This window comes from Dasypus novemcinctus, chromosome 19 (assembly GCF_030445035.2).
Source record: "Dasypus novemcinctus isolate mDasNov1 chromosome 19, mDasNov1.1.hap2, whole genome shotgun sequence".
NCBI classification, from domain to species: Eukaryota; Metazoa; Chordata; class Mammalia; order Cingulata; family Dasypodidae; genus Dasypus; species Dasypus novemcinctus.
Window position 1 is genome coordinate 51,795,817 of NC_080691.1, and position 16,390 is coordinate 51,812,206.

The 16,390-nt window shown below is 43.9% G+C and overlaps 1 protein-coding gene across 4 annotated transcripts in view; it reads right to left on the reverse strand.

Annotated features, from left to right (window-relative positions):
• CLTCL1 (clathrin heavy chain like 1) overlaps positions 1-16,390 on the reverse strand; it is a 110,639-nt gene that overhangs the window by 38,930 nt on the left and 55,319 nt on the right. For all 4 annotated transcript variants that reach the window (XM_058281809.2, XM_058281807.2, XM_058281808.2 and 1 more), the window contains 10 exons: positions 16,041-16,241; positions 15,797-15,949; positions 15,078-15,200; positions 13,988-14,125; positions 12,085-12,249; positions 11,319-11,499; positions 6,103-6,266; positions 4,959-5,084; positions 4,623-4,765; positions 4,094-4,328 (listed from right to left, as the gene is read on the reverse strand). In XM_058281809.2, coding sequence (XP_058137792.1) covers positions 4,094-4,328; positions 4,623-4,765; positions 4,959-5,084; positions 6,103-6,266; positions 11,319-11,499; positions 12,085-12,249; positions 13,988-14,125; positions 15,078-15,200; positions 15,797-15,949; positions 16,041-16,241 — 1,629 coding nt within the window. The remainder of the gene's footprint in view (positions 1-4,093; positions 4,329-4,622; positions 4,766-4,958; positions 5,085-6,102; positions 6,267-11,318; positions 11,500-12,084; positions 12,250-13,987; positions 14,126-15,077; positions 15,201-15,796; positions 15,950-16,040; positions 16,242-16,390) is intronic.

The following is a 16,390-nucleotide window of genomic DNA, read 5'->3' on the forward strand; positions in this document are numbered from 1 at the left end:
GACTCAGCTTGGAGCTAGCCCACTCCCAGTGCAGATCCGTGGTCCTGGTTCTAGAGGGAGCAGAGTAACCCTCAGGTATAGACTGGAAGCATGAATGCCTGGCCTAAATCTTTCTGGTGTTGGCCAGAAGGATTTGCCCTTCTAGTACTTACTCTTCGTGTAGAAGGCAGCTCATAGAGCTTTCTTACAGAATGCTGTGGGAGTACAGTCAAGTGACTGCCATAGGCAAGGGAGTGTTGGCTATAGGATATAAAGGTGTAGTGCCTGAATGGCAAGGAAACTAGTTTCTAAGGAAGAGAAGACATTTGGAACCATGTAAATGGGGTAACTCCTAGGGCCATGTGTGCATACCCAAGACAAAACACATGCGCAGCAAGGACCAGGGAAGCCCCTACACTTTGCCTGGAGCTATTCTCTAAACTAAACTCATCATATGGCTAAGTTCTGAAGGAGACACCAACCAGGTCAAACTGTGAAGACTGGGAAAGGTGCTTGTCTTCCTTTTTTTTTAATTCCTGGCATTCAAAGAAAGCTCAGTCATAACACTAACTGCATACAAGCTTAAGAAACAGACACCTCAGGCTCTAAATTCCAGTGATTACATATTGATTAAAATACAGAAATGTCCAGATTTCAACCACAGCTTACAAACCATACAAAGAAACAGGATGCTGATAACCCAGGCAAAGGAGAAAATTAAAGCACTAGATTCCATCAATGAGGAGGATCAGACCTGGGATATTCCAGACAAAGACTTTTAAAGAATGGTCCTAAATATGCTCAAAGAGCTAAAGGAAATTAGGAAAACAACAGAAGAACAAGAATCAGTGAACTTGAAGATAAGTCAAATTGAAAGTATCCAGTCTGAGGAGCAGAAATAGGAAAGAATGAAGAAAAGCGAATAGAGTCTGAGAAACCTGTGGGACACCCAAGCATACCAATATACACAGCATGTGAATCCCATAAGGGGAAGAAAGAAAGGAGGGGGCAGAGAGAATATTAAAAAAATAATGGCTGAAAACTCTCTCAAGTTTAATATAAGACATAAATCTACACATCCAAGCTGCTTAAGAAACTCCAAACAGGAGAAACTCAAATAGACATAAACCATGACATATTCAAATCAAACTGGCTAATGTCAGAGATAAAGAGAGAATTCTGAAAGCCAAAGAGAGAAGCAATATGTCACATACCAGAAGATTCAGTAATATTAAATGCTGACTTCTCAACAGAAACCAAAGGGGCAAAAAGGTAGTGGGATGACACATTTAAAGTGATGAAAGCAAAAAAACTGCCAACCAAGAATTCTAACATTGGCAAACCTGTCTTTCAAAAATGAGGGAGATATTAAGATACCCCAGATAAACAAAAGCTGAGGGACTTTGTCACCACCAGGCCAGTCCTACAAGAAATGTTACAAGGAGTTCTGTAGGTTGAAAGGAAAGGATGCGAGAAAATTGACTGAAGCCATGTGAAGAAATAAAGAACTTAGGTAAAGGTAATGATATGGGCAAACATAAATGCCAGTACTATTGTATTTTTTTATTTGTAACTCTACTTTTTACTTCCTACAGGGTTGTAGCAGTTTTATATGGTTACAAATTCCAAAAATAGATACTGGATTATGTTTGTAATTTGGTCTGTACCTGGGCATGATTAAGTTAAGGTTAGCGCTTTGATTGGACCACATCATTAGGGCATTGAGTCCCCACCCTCACAGATAAAAGGCATGGCAAAGGACAGAGTTGAAGGTTTTTGATGTTGGAGTTTGATGCTGAAGCCTTAAGCTGGAGGCCTGGGAAGTAAGTTCACAGAGGAAAGAGAAGCAAGCCCTAGGAAGAGAGAAACTCTGAGCCCAGGAAGAAGCAAGACCCTGGAAGGGAGGCTCCCAGGAAGCCCAAACCCTTACAGACGTTGACAGCCATCTTGCTCCAACACATGAAAATAGACTTTGGTGAGGGAAGTAACTTATGCTTTATGACCTGGTATCTCTAAGCTCCTACCCCAAATAAATATCCTTTATAAAAACCAACCAATTCCTGGTATTTTGCAGCAGCATCCCTTTGGCTGACTAATACAAGGGTCAAAAAGGCAAAGGCAGAAAATGTAATGAGAACTCAATGGCTTTGGACTCATAACTCATAAACATGTCATTTGTGACAAGAACTACATAAAGGTGGGGGGGACAGAGGGATGTAGGAACATTGTTTGTAACAGTTAAGTTGGTATCAAAGGAAAAAGAAAATATCAGAGAATATGCAAAGTCATAGAGACAGAACATAGACTAATTTAGAGGGGTGGGGTACAGAGGCAATGAGGAGTTCATGCAAAATGACTGCAGGGTTTCTTTTGGGATGAAGGGGAAGTTCTAGTAATGGAAGGTGGTGAGGGTACTGCAACATTGTGAATATGATTAATCCCACTGAATGGTGTGCTTGGGTGGGTTTGATACGGAAATATTTATGTTGTATATATATTTCCACAATTTTAAAAAAAGAAAGCTAAACTAAAGAGATAGTGACAATTAAATGCAATACTTGATACTAGATGGGATCTAAGAGTAGGGGAGAAAAGCTCAAGAAGACATTACTGACACTTAAGAAAAAACTTAAATATAGGATATAAGATTTATACCAATGTTAACTTTCTTAAACTTGATAACTGCACCTAAAGTGATAACTTAAGTGAATATCCTTGTTCTTAGGAAATGTACATGAAAGTATTATGTGCCCAAGGATTAGGATGTATGCAACCTGCTCTCAAATGTTCAGAAAATAGATGGATGAATAGATAGATAGATGGATGGATGAATGTTAGAGTGATACGCAAAGGTGGCAAAATGTTAAAATTGGTGGATCTGGGTTTCTGCGGTAGGATAAGGGTTTCTAGGGAGTTACCAGTATGGAGTTTGTATTATTTTTGCCACTGTCCTGTAATTTTGAAATTATTTCATAACAAAAGATTTTTAAAATCCCATGATCTGTAGGTACTAGATGCCAGGCACAGAGCTAAGTGGAACATGTGCATGTGTTTTTTAACACAGGAGGCCAGGAGCAGGCTGGTGCAAACCTAGTCACACACACACACCTGACATGGCCTCATGGCTCTCCTCCTGGCAGAGCAGTTCTTAAATGAGTGCTTCTTTCCTATCTGAACTCTGTCCTGACTAATAAGGGACACGTCACCTCAAAGTGCTAAGATCTGCAAGAGGCCATTAAACTCTGCTTTAATAAAAAGGTGGAAAATACTAAAGTCTCAGTTTTATAAAAGTCGATTCCCCAGAGACTGTGAGGTGAAAGGCTCTGTCCATTTAGCCCCTTCACCTCTGTGATCAGTGTCTAAACACCAGAGTAGAATGAGAAATGGAAACTGGTAAACTGCCCTTGATCTTCCACTCTGTGTGCTTTAAAGCCTAACATTCTGTCTCCAGTTTCTGAGCTGACAGTATATTGTCAGTCAAGCTGAGCTGCTGGGACAGAGTCCAAATGCCTCCAGGAGCTCATCTTCTAACAAACGTTAGGTGACCACAGGAGACTTCTGGGTTTTTAGGCCAAAATGGTTAAGTATATGAACAGTTCCTATGGTTGAACTGAAACAAGTAATTAAATACACACTGAACCAAGCCAGGGCAGAGGTAAGCAGGAGAGGAAGGGGTCTGCAAGTGCTTGGGGGTTGGGAGGAGGTGGTGGTGATGTGCTTGGGCAGGGTTTCTTCTAAGAAGAGGGTGGGATGTGCACAGGCACATAGGACAGAGGGTGTCCAGGGTACTGCAGGCCACCTGGGGAGGTGCCAGGAGGGACGTGGGTAGAAGTAGAGGAGAGGGATTCACTGAGGAGCTCATGGGACAGGGAAGGAGCTATTTCACCTCAAAACAGCAGGTGACACTGAGGCTTGTAAGCAGGGAGCAATGGATTAGGTCTGTGGCAAGCTGAGCCTACAGACATAGCAAGTCAGATATCAGGTGTCAGAATTCATAAAGGAGATTCCTGTCACAGGAGTCATGGGAAGCCCTTATCGCCCCAGAGCACATGTTTGAAGAGCCGCCCTGTGAGGCCAGGGCATCCTGCATGGCAACACTGGGTCTGCCACCCACCTTGATGAGCTCCAGATCACACTGTCCCCGCTCATAGGCGACGCAGGCCAGGTGCGGGTCCCGCTTCTCACAGTATCGGCCAACCACGCCGCTGTCATAGTGGGCGTTCTCTCGGAGGAAACGCTCGGCGCTGTGGTTGGTATCGATGTAGATTTTGGCCAGTGCGGTATGCGTGGCAGGCTCTGTGCAGCCTTCGTGAAGCCGGCCCTCTAACCATGGCAGGAGCAACTTGAGCCTTTGGAAGAAGGAAGAGGTGCTGAACTAGCAGCAGAGACAGCCAAGGCAATCCCTGGGCTGTTGGGGTGGGGGGGAGTCTCTTTCCATTAACTTCAGGTTGCTCTAGGGATAAAGACCTGATTTCCATTGGTTAAGTTTTTGTCCCCCAAAGGGCTTCAATACCAATAGCAAGATCTAAGATTTGTCACAAAAGACAATCACACACACAGCATGAGGCGAATTAGTCCATGTCTCAGCAGCAAGCACTAGAACCCAGGGCGAGAGCAGAAGATACCGAGTAAAGGCAGCTGACCTGTTTCTTTTTTCTACCTCAGCCACTAGCTCATCAGTAGAAAACTGTCCTCTGGCTACCATAATTAAGTTCTGAATTACTTCCTCAGAACAGTCCACATCAAGCAGTCCTCCGACCACAGCTGGGATCCGGCCAGGGTTGACCTGGAAGAGCCAAGGTGGTGACTTGAGGGCTGCAGACTCGGTTCACACTAGAAGCCCCCAAAGGTTTGGGCAGTGAGGTCAATAACCTGCAAACGGACAGCCTCTGAAACACGGTTCAGGTGTCAGAGGCACTGGCTGAGACCCCAAGGTCGCTAGGCACTGGTCCTGTGAAGCCCCAGTGCCCCCGCGGTACCTTCTGAACGTAGATCTCAATGTACTTCTGCAGGTTGTTGCGGTATAAGTACAGGACGAGGTCATGGACAAAGTCAAACCGATCACACACGATGATTAGGGGAAGCTGGTCGGTGAGTTTGGCTTCCTGGGTGTTGGAAAGCACAAGAATATGTCAGGCAGTGATGGTACCACAGAGAAAGACCCCAGGAGTCATGGGTCAGCAGGGATGTCACTGCTTCCTCAACAGAACCTTGGAACAGGACTTTGTTTGGGTGTGCTGTCATGGTAGGGTATTGGCTTTTTAGTAACTAGAGTGGTTGCTCTGGGAGATAAATGGGGGAAGATACTAGGATCTGCTTAAAGAAAAAACTGCATTCTGATACATTGAGCAATAATGTTTCAAATTTGTCCCAAATTTAAATGTCTTTTGGGTTAAGACAAGCAGATCATTATCCATAAACCTGAAACATATAAGTAGCCCTTCCAGACAAGCTGTACCACCAGACACCTGCTTTCTACTCCCAGGCAGTTATGATACTTTGGTCAGATGGCTAGCACCCTACCACAACCATGTCTCCCTTGTCTGGACACAACATGTCCAGGTCCCCTGTAGGTTTAGGAGGGGGCCATGTGGGCACATTGCCCCCATTGGCGTGTGGGTCAGTGTTGTGTGCCCCTTGCTGATTTCACCCAGAAGCCCACCTACACCTGCTTCTCTGCTCTTTTCTTCGTCCAGGTGACTGCAAAGGCAATATTTGGGCAAACATGTTGAAGACAGCCATCAGCTGGTCCCTAAAAGGCTGGGAAAGAAAGCCACCTCATTCACCTCAGCACCCAAGAGCATTGTCACATGAGAAAGTAATCTACTTCTGGTTCTTTAAGCCGCTCTAGTGCCCAGAGGCCTAGCCTATCTGAGTTATTAGGGGCAGTACAGTCTAGATACTGCTGAAATACAGCAATAAACAAACTCCCTCAATTCACAGGCAGGTAATTTAGAGCATCTTTCACAAATGGGTCTTAAAATGAGGAGGGGATTCCTCTAGGAACTTTATACCACCAAGGGGTCATTTGTGAGACAAATTCAGCTTTCCAACTCTTAGGAACCTTCCCATTCTGACACCAGTGGGAGCAGCTGAGGAAGGAGGCACAACCTGGACACTCACTTGCAGGAAGTTCTTCACATGCTCTGGGCTATAGCAGTTGCTCTCTCGGCATATCCTTTCCACCTCCTTGATCTGCCCAGTCTTGCAGGCAGCCTGAATGTATCTGAAGTGCACTTCTGGATCTTGGCTGAAGTTCACAATTGAGCCCAGGAAGTAGAAAAGGCCTAGAAGGAGAGACCACCCCCTCTCGTGTCCTTCTTCATGGATATTGTCTACCTCCCCTGGAAGACCTGGCCCTCAAAGCTATGCTCCATTCTCCAAGTACCCACAACTCACTCAGAAGCTATAAGCTGGATGAAGGCTGTTTGTTTTGGCATCACCCAAAAGTAGCTAGATAGATTTCCATCAAGTTTGGGAGATTAGCCTAGGATGCTCTGAAGGAAAATACTAGCTATTTGGTGAATGCATAATTCCCTCGGGGGAGCCTAGGTACACCTCAGATGGTGTTCTTCAAGAATAGCTCAAACTGAAGAAATCTGAAAGGGCTGTGTGACTGCTGTTCTGGAAAGACATGCCAGGACCCCTGTCCAATCAAGATGGAGGAGCAAGATGCTCCAGGGCTCTCTCCCACCACAGAAGCTTTGAACAACGAGGAATAACTGGCAGAAACATCTTTCTCAAATCTCTAGGACAGTTACAGGACTGCAATAACAGGGCACTGAATTAAGAAAAAGGCAGGAAGTGGATGTGGCTCAACTAGTTGGGTGCCCACCTACCACATGGGGGGTCCTGGGTTCAGATCCTGGTGCCGCCTAAAAGATGACGAGCAAATGCAACCCCCACAACAAGCTAGATGTCACCCCCCCACACTGCAATGAGCTAGACACCGCCCCTGCTGCAACAAGCAGATGCCACAAGCCAGCAGATGCTGCAGCTCACAGGGAGTGGATGTGGCTCAAGCCATTAGGCACTCCTCTCTCATGTGGGAGGTCCTGGCTTCAGTTCCCAGTGCCTCCTAGAGAAGGTGAGCAAACAATGAACAGAGAACCGTCTGGGGGAGGGGTGCATAAATAAAGAAAAATAAAGTAAATAAAAATAAGAAAATGACAACTTAAAAGTGGTAGGTTCTTGAGGTACCCTGGCTCCTCCTTCTCCTCATCTGTGCTCCCTAGGCAGATCCCTGGTCCCTGTTCCGGAAGGAGGAGAGTAAATCCTTGTGTACAAATTGAGAGCATGTATGTCTGGCCCAGTCTACCTGGTGGTGGCCTGAGGGACTCACTGACCCAGAACTTGCTCTATGTGTAGAAGATGGCTCATGGAACTCTCCTACAGAATGCTGTGGGAGATCAGTCAAGTTATGGCTGCCCAGAGCGAGGGATTGCCGGCTGTAGGATATACAATACAGTGTCTGGGAGTGTGATGAAACTGTTTCCTAAGGAAGAGATAATACTCAGGCCCAATGTAAATGGGGAATTCATAGGGCTACATGAGTATGTCCAAGAAAGACACATGTGCGGAAAAGATCAAGGCAGCCCGTACTCTTTGGCTTGGAGCACTTCTCAAAAAAAACATTGTACAAATAAGCTATGAAGGAGAATGCTCCTTGCATAGATCAATCTGTGAAGTCTGGGAAAGGTGTTTTCTTTTTTCCTTTTTCAATTTTTTTGTACCTCCCAGCATTCCATGGAAAGCTCTGTCATAACACGAGCTGGATACAAGCTTATGGAACAGAAGCCTCAGAGTCCAAATTCCACTGATAATGCCTCAGAGACTAAATTCCAGCGATAACACATTAAAAAAAATAAAAATGCCCAGGTTTCAACAAAAGATTACAAAACATAAAAGAAACAGGTAGTAATGGTCCCAGCAAAGGAGAAGATTTAAGCATTAGAAACCACTGGCGAGGACTATCACACCTGGGACATTCCAGACAAAAACTTTAAAAAATGGTCCTAAGTATGTTCAAAGGGTTAAAGAAAAACATGGACAAGGAGCTAGAGGAAATCAGGAAAACTATAGGCAAACACAAAGAGAATAGTAATAGAAGATGAAAATTATGAAAAGGAATGAAACAAAGTTGACTCTGTCAGTAACAAATTAAAAATGTCCTTGCAGATTGGAGCTGGCAGAAGAAAAAATCAGAGAATTTGAAGACTTGACAATTGAAAGCCTGCAGTCTAAGGGGCAGAATGAGGAAAAAATGACGAAAAATGAACAGAGCCTGAGGAACCTGTGGGACACCATCCAGCATACCAATACATGCACTGTGGGAGTCCCAGCAGGAGAAGAAAGAGAGAAAGGGGCAGAGAGAATATTTTTTTGGGAAGAGAGAATATTGAAAGAAATGATGACTGAAAACTTCTCAAATTTAACAAAAGAAATGAGTATACAAATCCAAGGTGCACAACAAACTCCAAAATAGATAATTCTGAATAGACCCATACCACGGCATGTATTCAAACTGTCCAATGCCAAAGGTAAAGAGAAAATTATGAGAGCCGCAAGAGAGAAGCAACATGTCACATACAAGGGAGCCTCAATAAGATTAAATGCTAATTTCTCCTTGGACACCATGGAGACAAGAAGGCAGGATGTGTTAAAAGAAATAAAACACAAAATAGAGTTACTATGGCTAAGAGATTTAAAATGGATTTGAGAGATCATTGTGAAGGCTACTTGTAGGCAGATCTCAACAAAATACCCCAAACTCCCAAAGTGTGCAAAGCCTCAAGCAGCAATGTTCCTCAAAACCCCAAGAATATCTAGACACCATAGAACAAACTACAAGATAAAGGTTAACTATCTAACCTGAAGGACAATTAGAGTATCTGAATATCCACCAACCACATATATGTAATCTTTTCTTTTAAAAATCCTTGTCTGGAAAAGCCAAGATGGGACACAATATGGGTTGCTACCTGAATCTGTGCTCCCAGAATTGCAATTTTAAGACCCTAAATAAATGCCTTTGTTGCCCTGCAGCTTAGTTTATTTCTTGGTTGATGGATGACATATTAAAAGTGCTGAGAGCAAAAAATTGCCAACCAGAATTCTACCTTTGGCCAAAACGTTCAAAAATGAGGAAGAAATTAATATTCCCAGACAAACAAAAGCTGAAGGACTTCATCACCACTAAACTGGCTCTGCAAGAGATGCTAAAGAGAAGGCTGCAGGTTGAAAGGAAAAGATACTAGACAAAGGATCAAAGCCACAGGAAGAAATAAAGATTTCTAGTAAGGGTAATGACCTGCGTACATATAAATGCCAGTATTACTGCACTATTACTGTATTTTTGGTTTGTAACTCCACTTCTTATGTCCTACAGGAGCTAAAAGGCAAATGTATAAAACGTAATGATAAATCAGTGGTTTGAGACTCATAATACCTAAAGTTGTGGGGCTAGAGTACAGTAATTGAATACTATTGAAGTTTGAAGTTGGTATTAAAGCAAATGAGATTGTTATAGATTTAGGATGTTAAATTTAAGGCCTATAGTAACTACAAAGAAAATATAGGAAAATATGCAAGCTCACAGAAATAGAAATTCCAGGTGGCTAAGGCAGAGGGCAGGGGGAATGGGGAGTTAATGCAGAATGGATGTAGGGTTTCTATTTGGGAAGATGGCAAAGTTTTAGTAAATGAAAGGTGGTAAGGGTACCCCAACAATGTAAATATGAGTAATCCCACTGTATGCTTGAGTGTGGTTGAGATGGGAGAATTTTATGTTGAATATATGATCCCACAATTTTTAAAAAATGGAATAAGCATCTAAAGAGACAATGACAATTAAATGCAATACGTGATTGGGGAAGGAGAAAAGACCCAAAAGGACATTATTGAGACATATGAAAAAATTGTAAAATAGACTGCAAGTTTTATATGCATGTTAAATTTCCTGAACTTGATAACTGTACTTAAGATAACTGTACTTAAGATGTACTTAAGGGTGACATAAGTGAATACCCTTGTTCTTAAGAATTGTACATGGCAGTATTAAGTGTTCAAGAAGCATGATGTATACAACTTATGCTCAAGTGTTTAGAAAATAGATTGATATACAGACAGGCAGATAGGTAGATGGAGAGATGTATTGATAAACTGATGGATAGAATGAGGTGGCAAAAGTGGCAGAATATTAAAATTGGTGGATTGGGGTATTTGGGGTTGAGTAGGGATATGCATTATTTTTGTAAGTATTCTGTATGTTTGAAATTATTTCAAAATAAAGATTTAAAAAAGACATGCCCAGAACAAAAAAAAATAGGAGTCTGCTACCTGACACTGAGCTGGTGGCACTCACGTGGGCACCCTTTGCACTGAGCTCCAAGGTGAACCACGGAGGAGATGTAGTCAACAGTAGCTAGTGATTTCACTATGCAGTATAGGAACCAGACAAGAGACACCAGTGACAATAATACAATATGACACATCAAAGAAGACCATGTTCTATTATGAGGGTCTTTAGGTGTTACCTTGAGAGGTATGTGAAAGGCACATTCCTTGTAATCTATTAACTTTAATAAAATAATAATAATAATAAAGAAAGAAAGAGGGAAAAAAGGAAGGAAGGAAGGGAGGAAGGGAGGAAGGGAGGAAGGGAGGGAGGGAGGGAGGCAGATGCATCAGCCAATGAAACAAAGGCTCTGACAATGGGAACAGAACCTGGTCAGCCCCACCCCACCACCAACCCTACTACTGCCATCTCGGATCCCCATCTCCTGCTATGGCCTTTTCTACATTGGTGTCTTCTGGAGAGAAGACCAACTCCCTGCGGGTGGGTTCTTGCTTTATGTTCCTCCAAGGCCCCAACCTCCCTAGGCATGCAGCAGAGACTTGATGCCCCACTGAGCAAATGCTCGGCCCCTCAAATGGCCCTGGCCTGACCACAGACCAATGAGGCCTTCAGGGGAGGACAAGGAGCCACCCACTCAGGGTCAGCCAGACCAGACACTAAGCCCTTTCAGGGATACCCAGGACCATCAGGACAGAATTTTAGATGAATTCTGTGGCAGGCTGTGCCTCAGAAAGACACAGGGTTCCACAGAAGGTCCTCAGGGTAACTGGGGGCATTCTAAGTTTCCCCACCGAAAAGGTTTCTGAAGCTGATTAACACAGGTCAGATTGCAGTAACATTCTTCTGCTGACTGAAGAGTAAAGACAGTGACTGTGACATCCTGCATGGCTTTGCAGAAAGTTCCAGTTTTGAGTTGGGCAAGTCCACAGCGACACCTGAGAAAGGAGACCCTGATTAAGTGCAGGGTCAGCACACTGGTTACCTTCATAGCTTTTGAAGGACTCAAACAGTTCCACCAAGGGTTGAGTGCCCAGCTGCTCGTGGTACTTGGATGCCACCTGCACACACAGCTGAAGGTTTTGTCTGATATTAGCAGACAGCATGGCCCGCAGACACTCCACAGAATCCTCCACTGACAGGGAGCCAAAGAAATTTACAAGCCACTGTGAAACAAGTAAGAGTGTGTTAACAACTGTGCACAATATTGAACACTAACAGTGGTAAAATATCTGGATCATTTCTCCCGAGTGAAAAATAGAATTTCCATTTAAGAAGAACTGAAAAGCAACTATCCATCATGGTAAAAAGTGAGAGGTGGAAGTAAACCAGGGATAGGACATGGACCCAAATGGTTGCAAATGCTGGAGTGTTCCTCAGTTAATATGAAAACCTCTCCTGTAAACTGGAACACAAGAGCTATTTTAGCTCTTCCTGATGAGGCTTCAGATAACCCTGCTAGAGGTATCATTGTTAAAAGTTATCTCTATTTCTGTGACTAAGCTAAGTGAAAGGTGGATATAATGGAAAGAAAAAGAGGTGATCTGAGGTTCAGAAGCTCTGGAGCAAGGGAAGTTTGTGCAGGAGCTGAATCAACTGCTTCTGACAGTGCGAGTGGGCTATGACAACACGATCCCACAAATCACAAACAGTTGAGAGTGTAGCGGGAAATCGGGGAGCTTGTGATGGAAGGAGATGGTTGCTGCCCTGTGGGCATCTGGAGGGACTTCGGAGGCCCCTTACCTTCTTACCTCGGGGCTCAGCAGGTGTGTGTGGACCAAGACCCTCTTGATGTCATAGAGGTCAGTGTAGTGCTCCAGCGCCCTCTGCAGGAGGCCTGCCTTTTCGCAGAGCTGGGCAATGTGGGCCCGATCATAATGGGTAAACATCTGATTTCCCAGGATGGCATCTGCAACCTATGAAGCAGGGACCAGTAAAAAGCCTTAATGGTGGCAACGACTGCTCGGCAGAAGCTGCTTAGCCCCACCTGCCAGGTGTGGCTCTGCCCTGGCTCGTGCCCTAACGTGCTTCCCTGCAGCTGTGCCAACCCACACTATTGTTTCCTTGTCAGCAGCAGGCACGGGGCAGACCCTGACCACCTCTCCGAGTCCTCTGAGGCCTACCCACAGGGCTCCACCTGCCCACATGGCAGCATCAGGGTGGGAGAAGGGGGAGGTGCTGCCACAAACGCCATCCCTGGGGTCAGCTCAGTTTGCTGCTGCTGCTTCCTCCCAATCACATTCTAATAGACTTTTCTGTGGCAAAAGCAACATGGGGGCTCAAGCCTAACAAGGGGGCAGAAATCCGCCTTTTTTAACGAGCTCCATCCTCAGACCAGGGACAGCCGAATTAGACCTGAAAGAAACAAAGCATCTTTGTTTATTAGACTTTTCTAGCTGGTCAGAGGTAGAAAAGGCCTGGCATGGTTGCATTTAAAAATCAGCAAACACCCCTGGAAGGAACTTTGATGAGGCTTAAAATTATCTTTCCTAAGTAATCTCTGGCTGAGAATTCTGCTGCCTCACTGCCTGCCCTGGCCCACAGTCTCCAACAGTAACTGGTGGTGATGAGGTGCACTCCTGGGGCCTCCACTTGACCCCAGCCTCTCTTTCTTGCTTCTTCTTGGATTTGCGACACTGACCAGATGCACTACTGGCCAAACACACAGCACTCACAGACAAGTCCAACCCCGCACTGCTCCAAGAATATGCACTCGGGGCTCGCCGTGGAACAAACAATCCCAAGGCCTGAGTGGAAGGTTTTACCACATCCAGCACCCACCTCCTCCCCACTGTCCTTTGTTTTCTTCAGAATCTATCTGCTATTATCCTCCTTATAACCACAGCATATTTTAGAGAACTTAGAAAATACTGATAAGCAAAGAGAAAAGGTCGCCCAGTGTCCTCCACCCAGAGAAGCCTGCTCAGTGTTCCAGCACCCTGTGCTCAGTGCCTGGCTGAGCTGCCTCCACCCCACCCCACTGCACACCCCCATCCCCCACCCCCCAACCCCCGCTTCTTCCTTTCAGGATGTGGGCTCTCCTGAGGGTCTGTTTTATGAGTTTTGAGAAGTACCTAGCTTCTGTTTCAGCCTTATTTATAAAAAATTGTTATAAATCATCACCAAATCATGAGAGTCTATTTCTCTAAATAGAGAAAACCCATAGCACTTTTATTTCCTAGAGGTGGGATATGACCCACAGACCAGCAGCTAGTTTGTAAATTTAAATAAACTGAGGTAACAGGACAATATAAGTAACATGCTATTTCCTAATTATAAAACAATATGTGATTACTAAAGAAAAGCAAAGAGGAAGACAGGTAAGTCAAGAAAAAATGAACTTCTATAACTCTACAACCTGTAGAAGTTCAAGTTAACAGCTTGTTATCAATCCCTCCAAGCCAAAGTTAACCAAAAACAGCATAAAATAGCACATACATGTGACTTGATCACTTCCCCTCCCCCCAACTTTCGGGTCAAGAAATGATGCCATGACTCTTTCTAGGCAAATTTTATATCTGGACTTCTGGAAATGCCCTGAAGGAAAGGGATGGGAACTACCCACTAGCCAGCCCAAGGCCCTTTCCTTTGTTCATGTCTGTGGTCCCAACCTCAAGCTGAACCAGTAGCTCTGAACTCAGAGGTTTCACTTGCCTGGGGCGCATGGAACAGGTTCATCTCCAAAAGTCGAGTCTGGAGATGCCCCTCAGCTGGGCGATTATTCTTCAAGGCATCCAACAGAAAGGAAGTACACTGCTGAATTAAACTGTTTTCCATGAAAATATCTACAATCTGAAATAGATGGCAAGCCACATTTTCACCAAAAGAAAAAACAGTATTTTATTTTCTTATTGAAATAGTTCCTGAAATTGAATATCATTTGGAAATTCAACAATTTGCTTCCTTCCTTTGCATTTTTTAAAGATTTTAAAAAATTTATGTATCTCTCCCTCCTCATTGTTTTGCGGTTGTTGTCTGCTCTCTGTGTCCATTTGCTGTGTGCTCTCTGTGCCTGCTTGTCTTCTCTTTAGGAGGCACTGGGAACTGAACTTGGTACCTCCCATGTGGAAGAAAGGCACTCAATCACTTGTGCCACCCCAGTTCCCCGGTTTGTTGTGTCTCTCATTGTCTTTCCTCTTTGTGTCTCTTTCATTCCATCAGCTTGCTGTGACTACCTGCTGTGCCAGTTCACCTTCCCCAGGAAGCACTGGGAACTGAACCTGGGACCTTCTATGTGGTAGGCAGAAGCCCAATCACTTGAGCCACATCCGCTTCCCCCTTTGTATTTTATGTCATCAAAATTCATGCAATTCATGGCTATTATTTTTCAGTAGGTAATTTTGTGAAATTTCATCATCTACTTTATACTCACCAATAGAGCATTTTACTGGCATGAATTAAAGAAGGTACTTTTAAGATATGAATCACCAGAATTCTCTCAAGTAATTTCAGCAATCTTTCCTTTTTAAGAGAAATCATGGGTTTACAGAACAATCATGACTAAAATGCAGGATTCCCAAACATCACCTATTATTTCAAGCAATCTGAATAACACGTTACTTCATCAATCCCAGAGACAGCCAATACCTGAGTCTCTAGCCCATTTACTATCATTATATTATTGAACCACTGAGAGCAGATGAAAAGACTTGACACTTGTTAAAAGAATAACAAATATCCTTCTGGGAATTTCTTGATATCCATAAAAAAATCAAGAAAGGTGTCCCAAACAACCGGCACTCACCTGGTCAATGTCAGCCAAAGGCTCCTCATCCTGCAGTAGCATTTGAGAAAACTGCAGACCCTGTTCTGGGCTGTGCCTCATCACACTCCTCAGCAAAAAGAGCCAGTCTGGGGTATGCCCAACCTAGGACCAATCAGGAAAATGAACTAAAAACCTTGAGCTTTTAAAAAAGATGTTCCCCAATCTTTGTTTAGAATTTAGATGTGTAAAAAGAAATGACAGGCTTATGAACCAGTCCTCTGCCTGACCCAATATCCAATTAAATGTATTAATTCCATGAAGGCACAATTAACTCTACAAACAGTCTGGATCACAAAGACAGTGACCACGATTAGTGTGTAAGTTCTGACCAACACAACACAGACTGCCAGAGAGCAGGCAGGACAAGTCTGGGAGGCCACCAAAACATATAGTTAACACACAGTAGCGTGCTGAAGGAGAATAGGAAAGCAGGGTGAGGAAGAGCAAGGTAAAGTTACAGGAAAGCCTGCAACAGGAAAGGAGATGGCAGAATGTAAAAGTAAAACAGGAAAATAAAGAACTGATGAGACTAAAATGGGATAATTATTAATGAATGACAGATTCTAAAAGCAATACTGACAACTCTCTCACATATATTTTAAGTATGTACATAAAATACAGGCTTAAATTCATACATGGAGATCAGCCACTACCCGATCACAAATCAGTGATCTGTGAAATTGGCTAAGCATGCTTACCTTTTTGGCATAGAGCACAATTTTCTGGAATTGGCCTGTTTCTGCAAAACATTGGATAACTTTGTTTGGTACATTTGCCCGAAGGTACACGCTCAGAGCCAGTGTAGGGTCAGTAGTTTTGACCAAATCTCCAAGCTCTTCTGAACATTCCAGCTGTGGCCAAAGGGACAAGACAAAATGAAGACCAGATGAGGAATGAGCCTGGGCCCTAATTTTCAAACTCTGCTCTCACAGGTGTTTGTACCTTGTCTTCTTTAAGCCACTTTTCTAAGAGCTGCTTGCGCCCCTGCTGAAGAACAGGACGGCAAAGTTCTAAGGATTCGAGTTGATTGAGCTGACCCTGGTCAAGCAGGATTCCAAAGTACTGGAGCAGAGGAGAAGCCTGGCCAGGCTGGGCAGGTAAACTCTGGAACTTCCAGATGGTGTCGTTGGTACGCAGGACTCCCTAATAATCAAGAGCAATGCAGGCCACTGTGCTTAGTCAAAGGTTACCCCTTCACTTAATTTGCTTGTGTATATATATATATATATAAATGCTACACCCAATTGTCAAGGACAAAAAACTTTTCTTCCAAGGCAACTGCTTCTTCCATG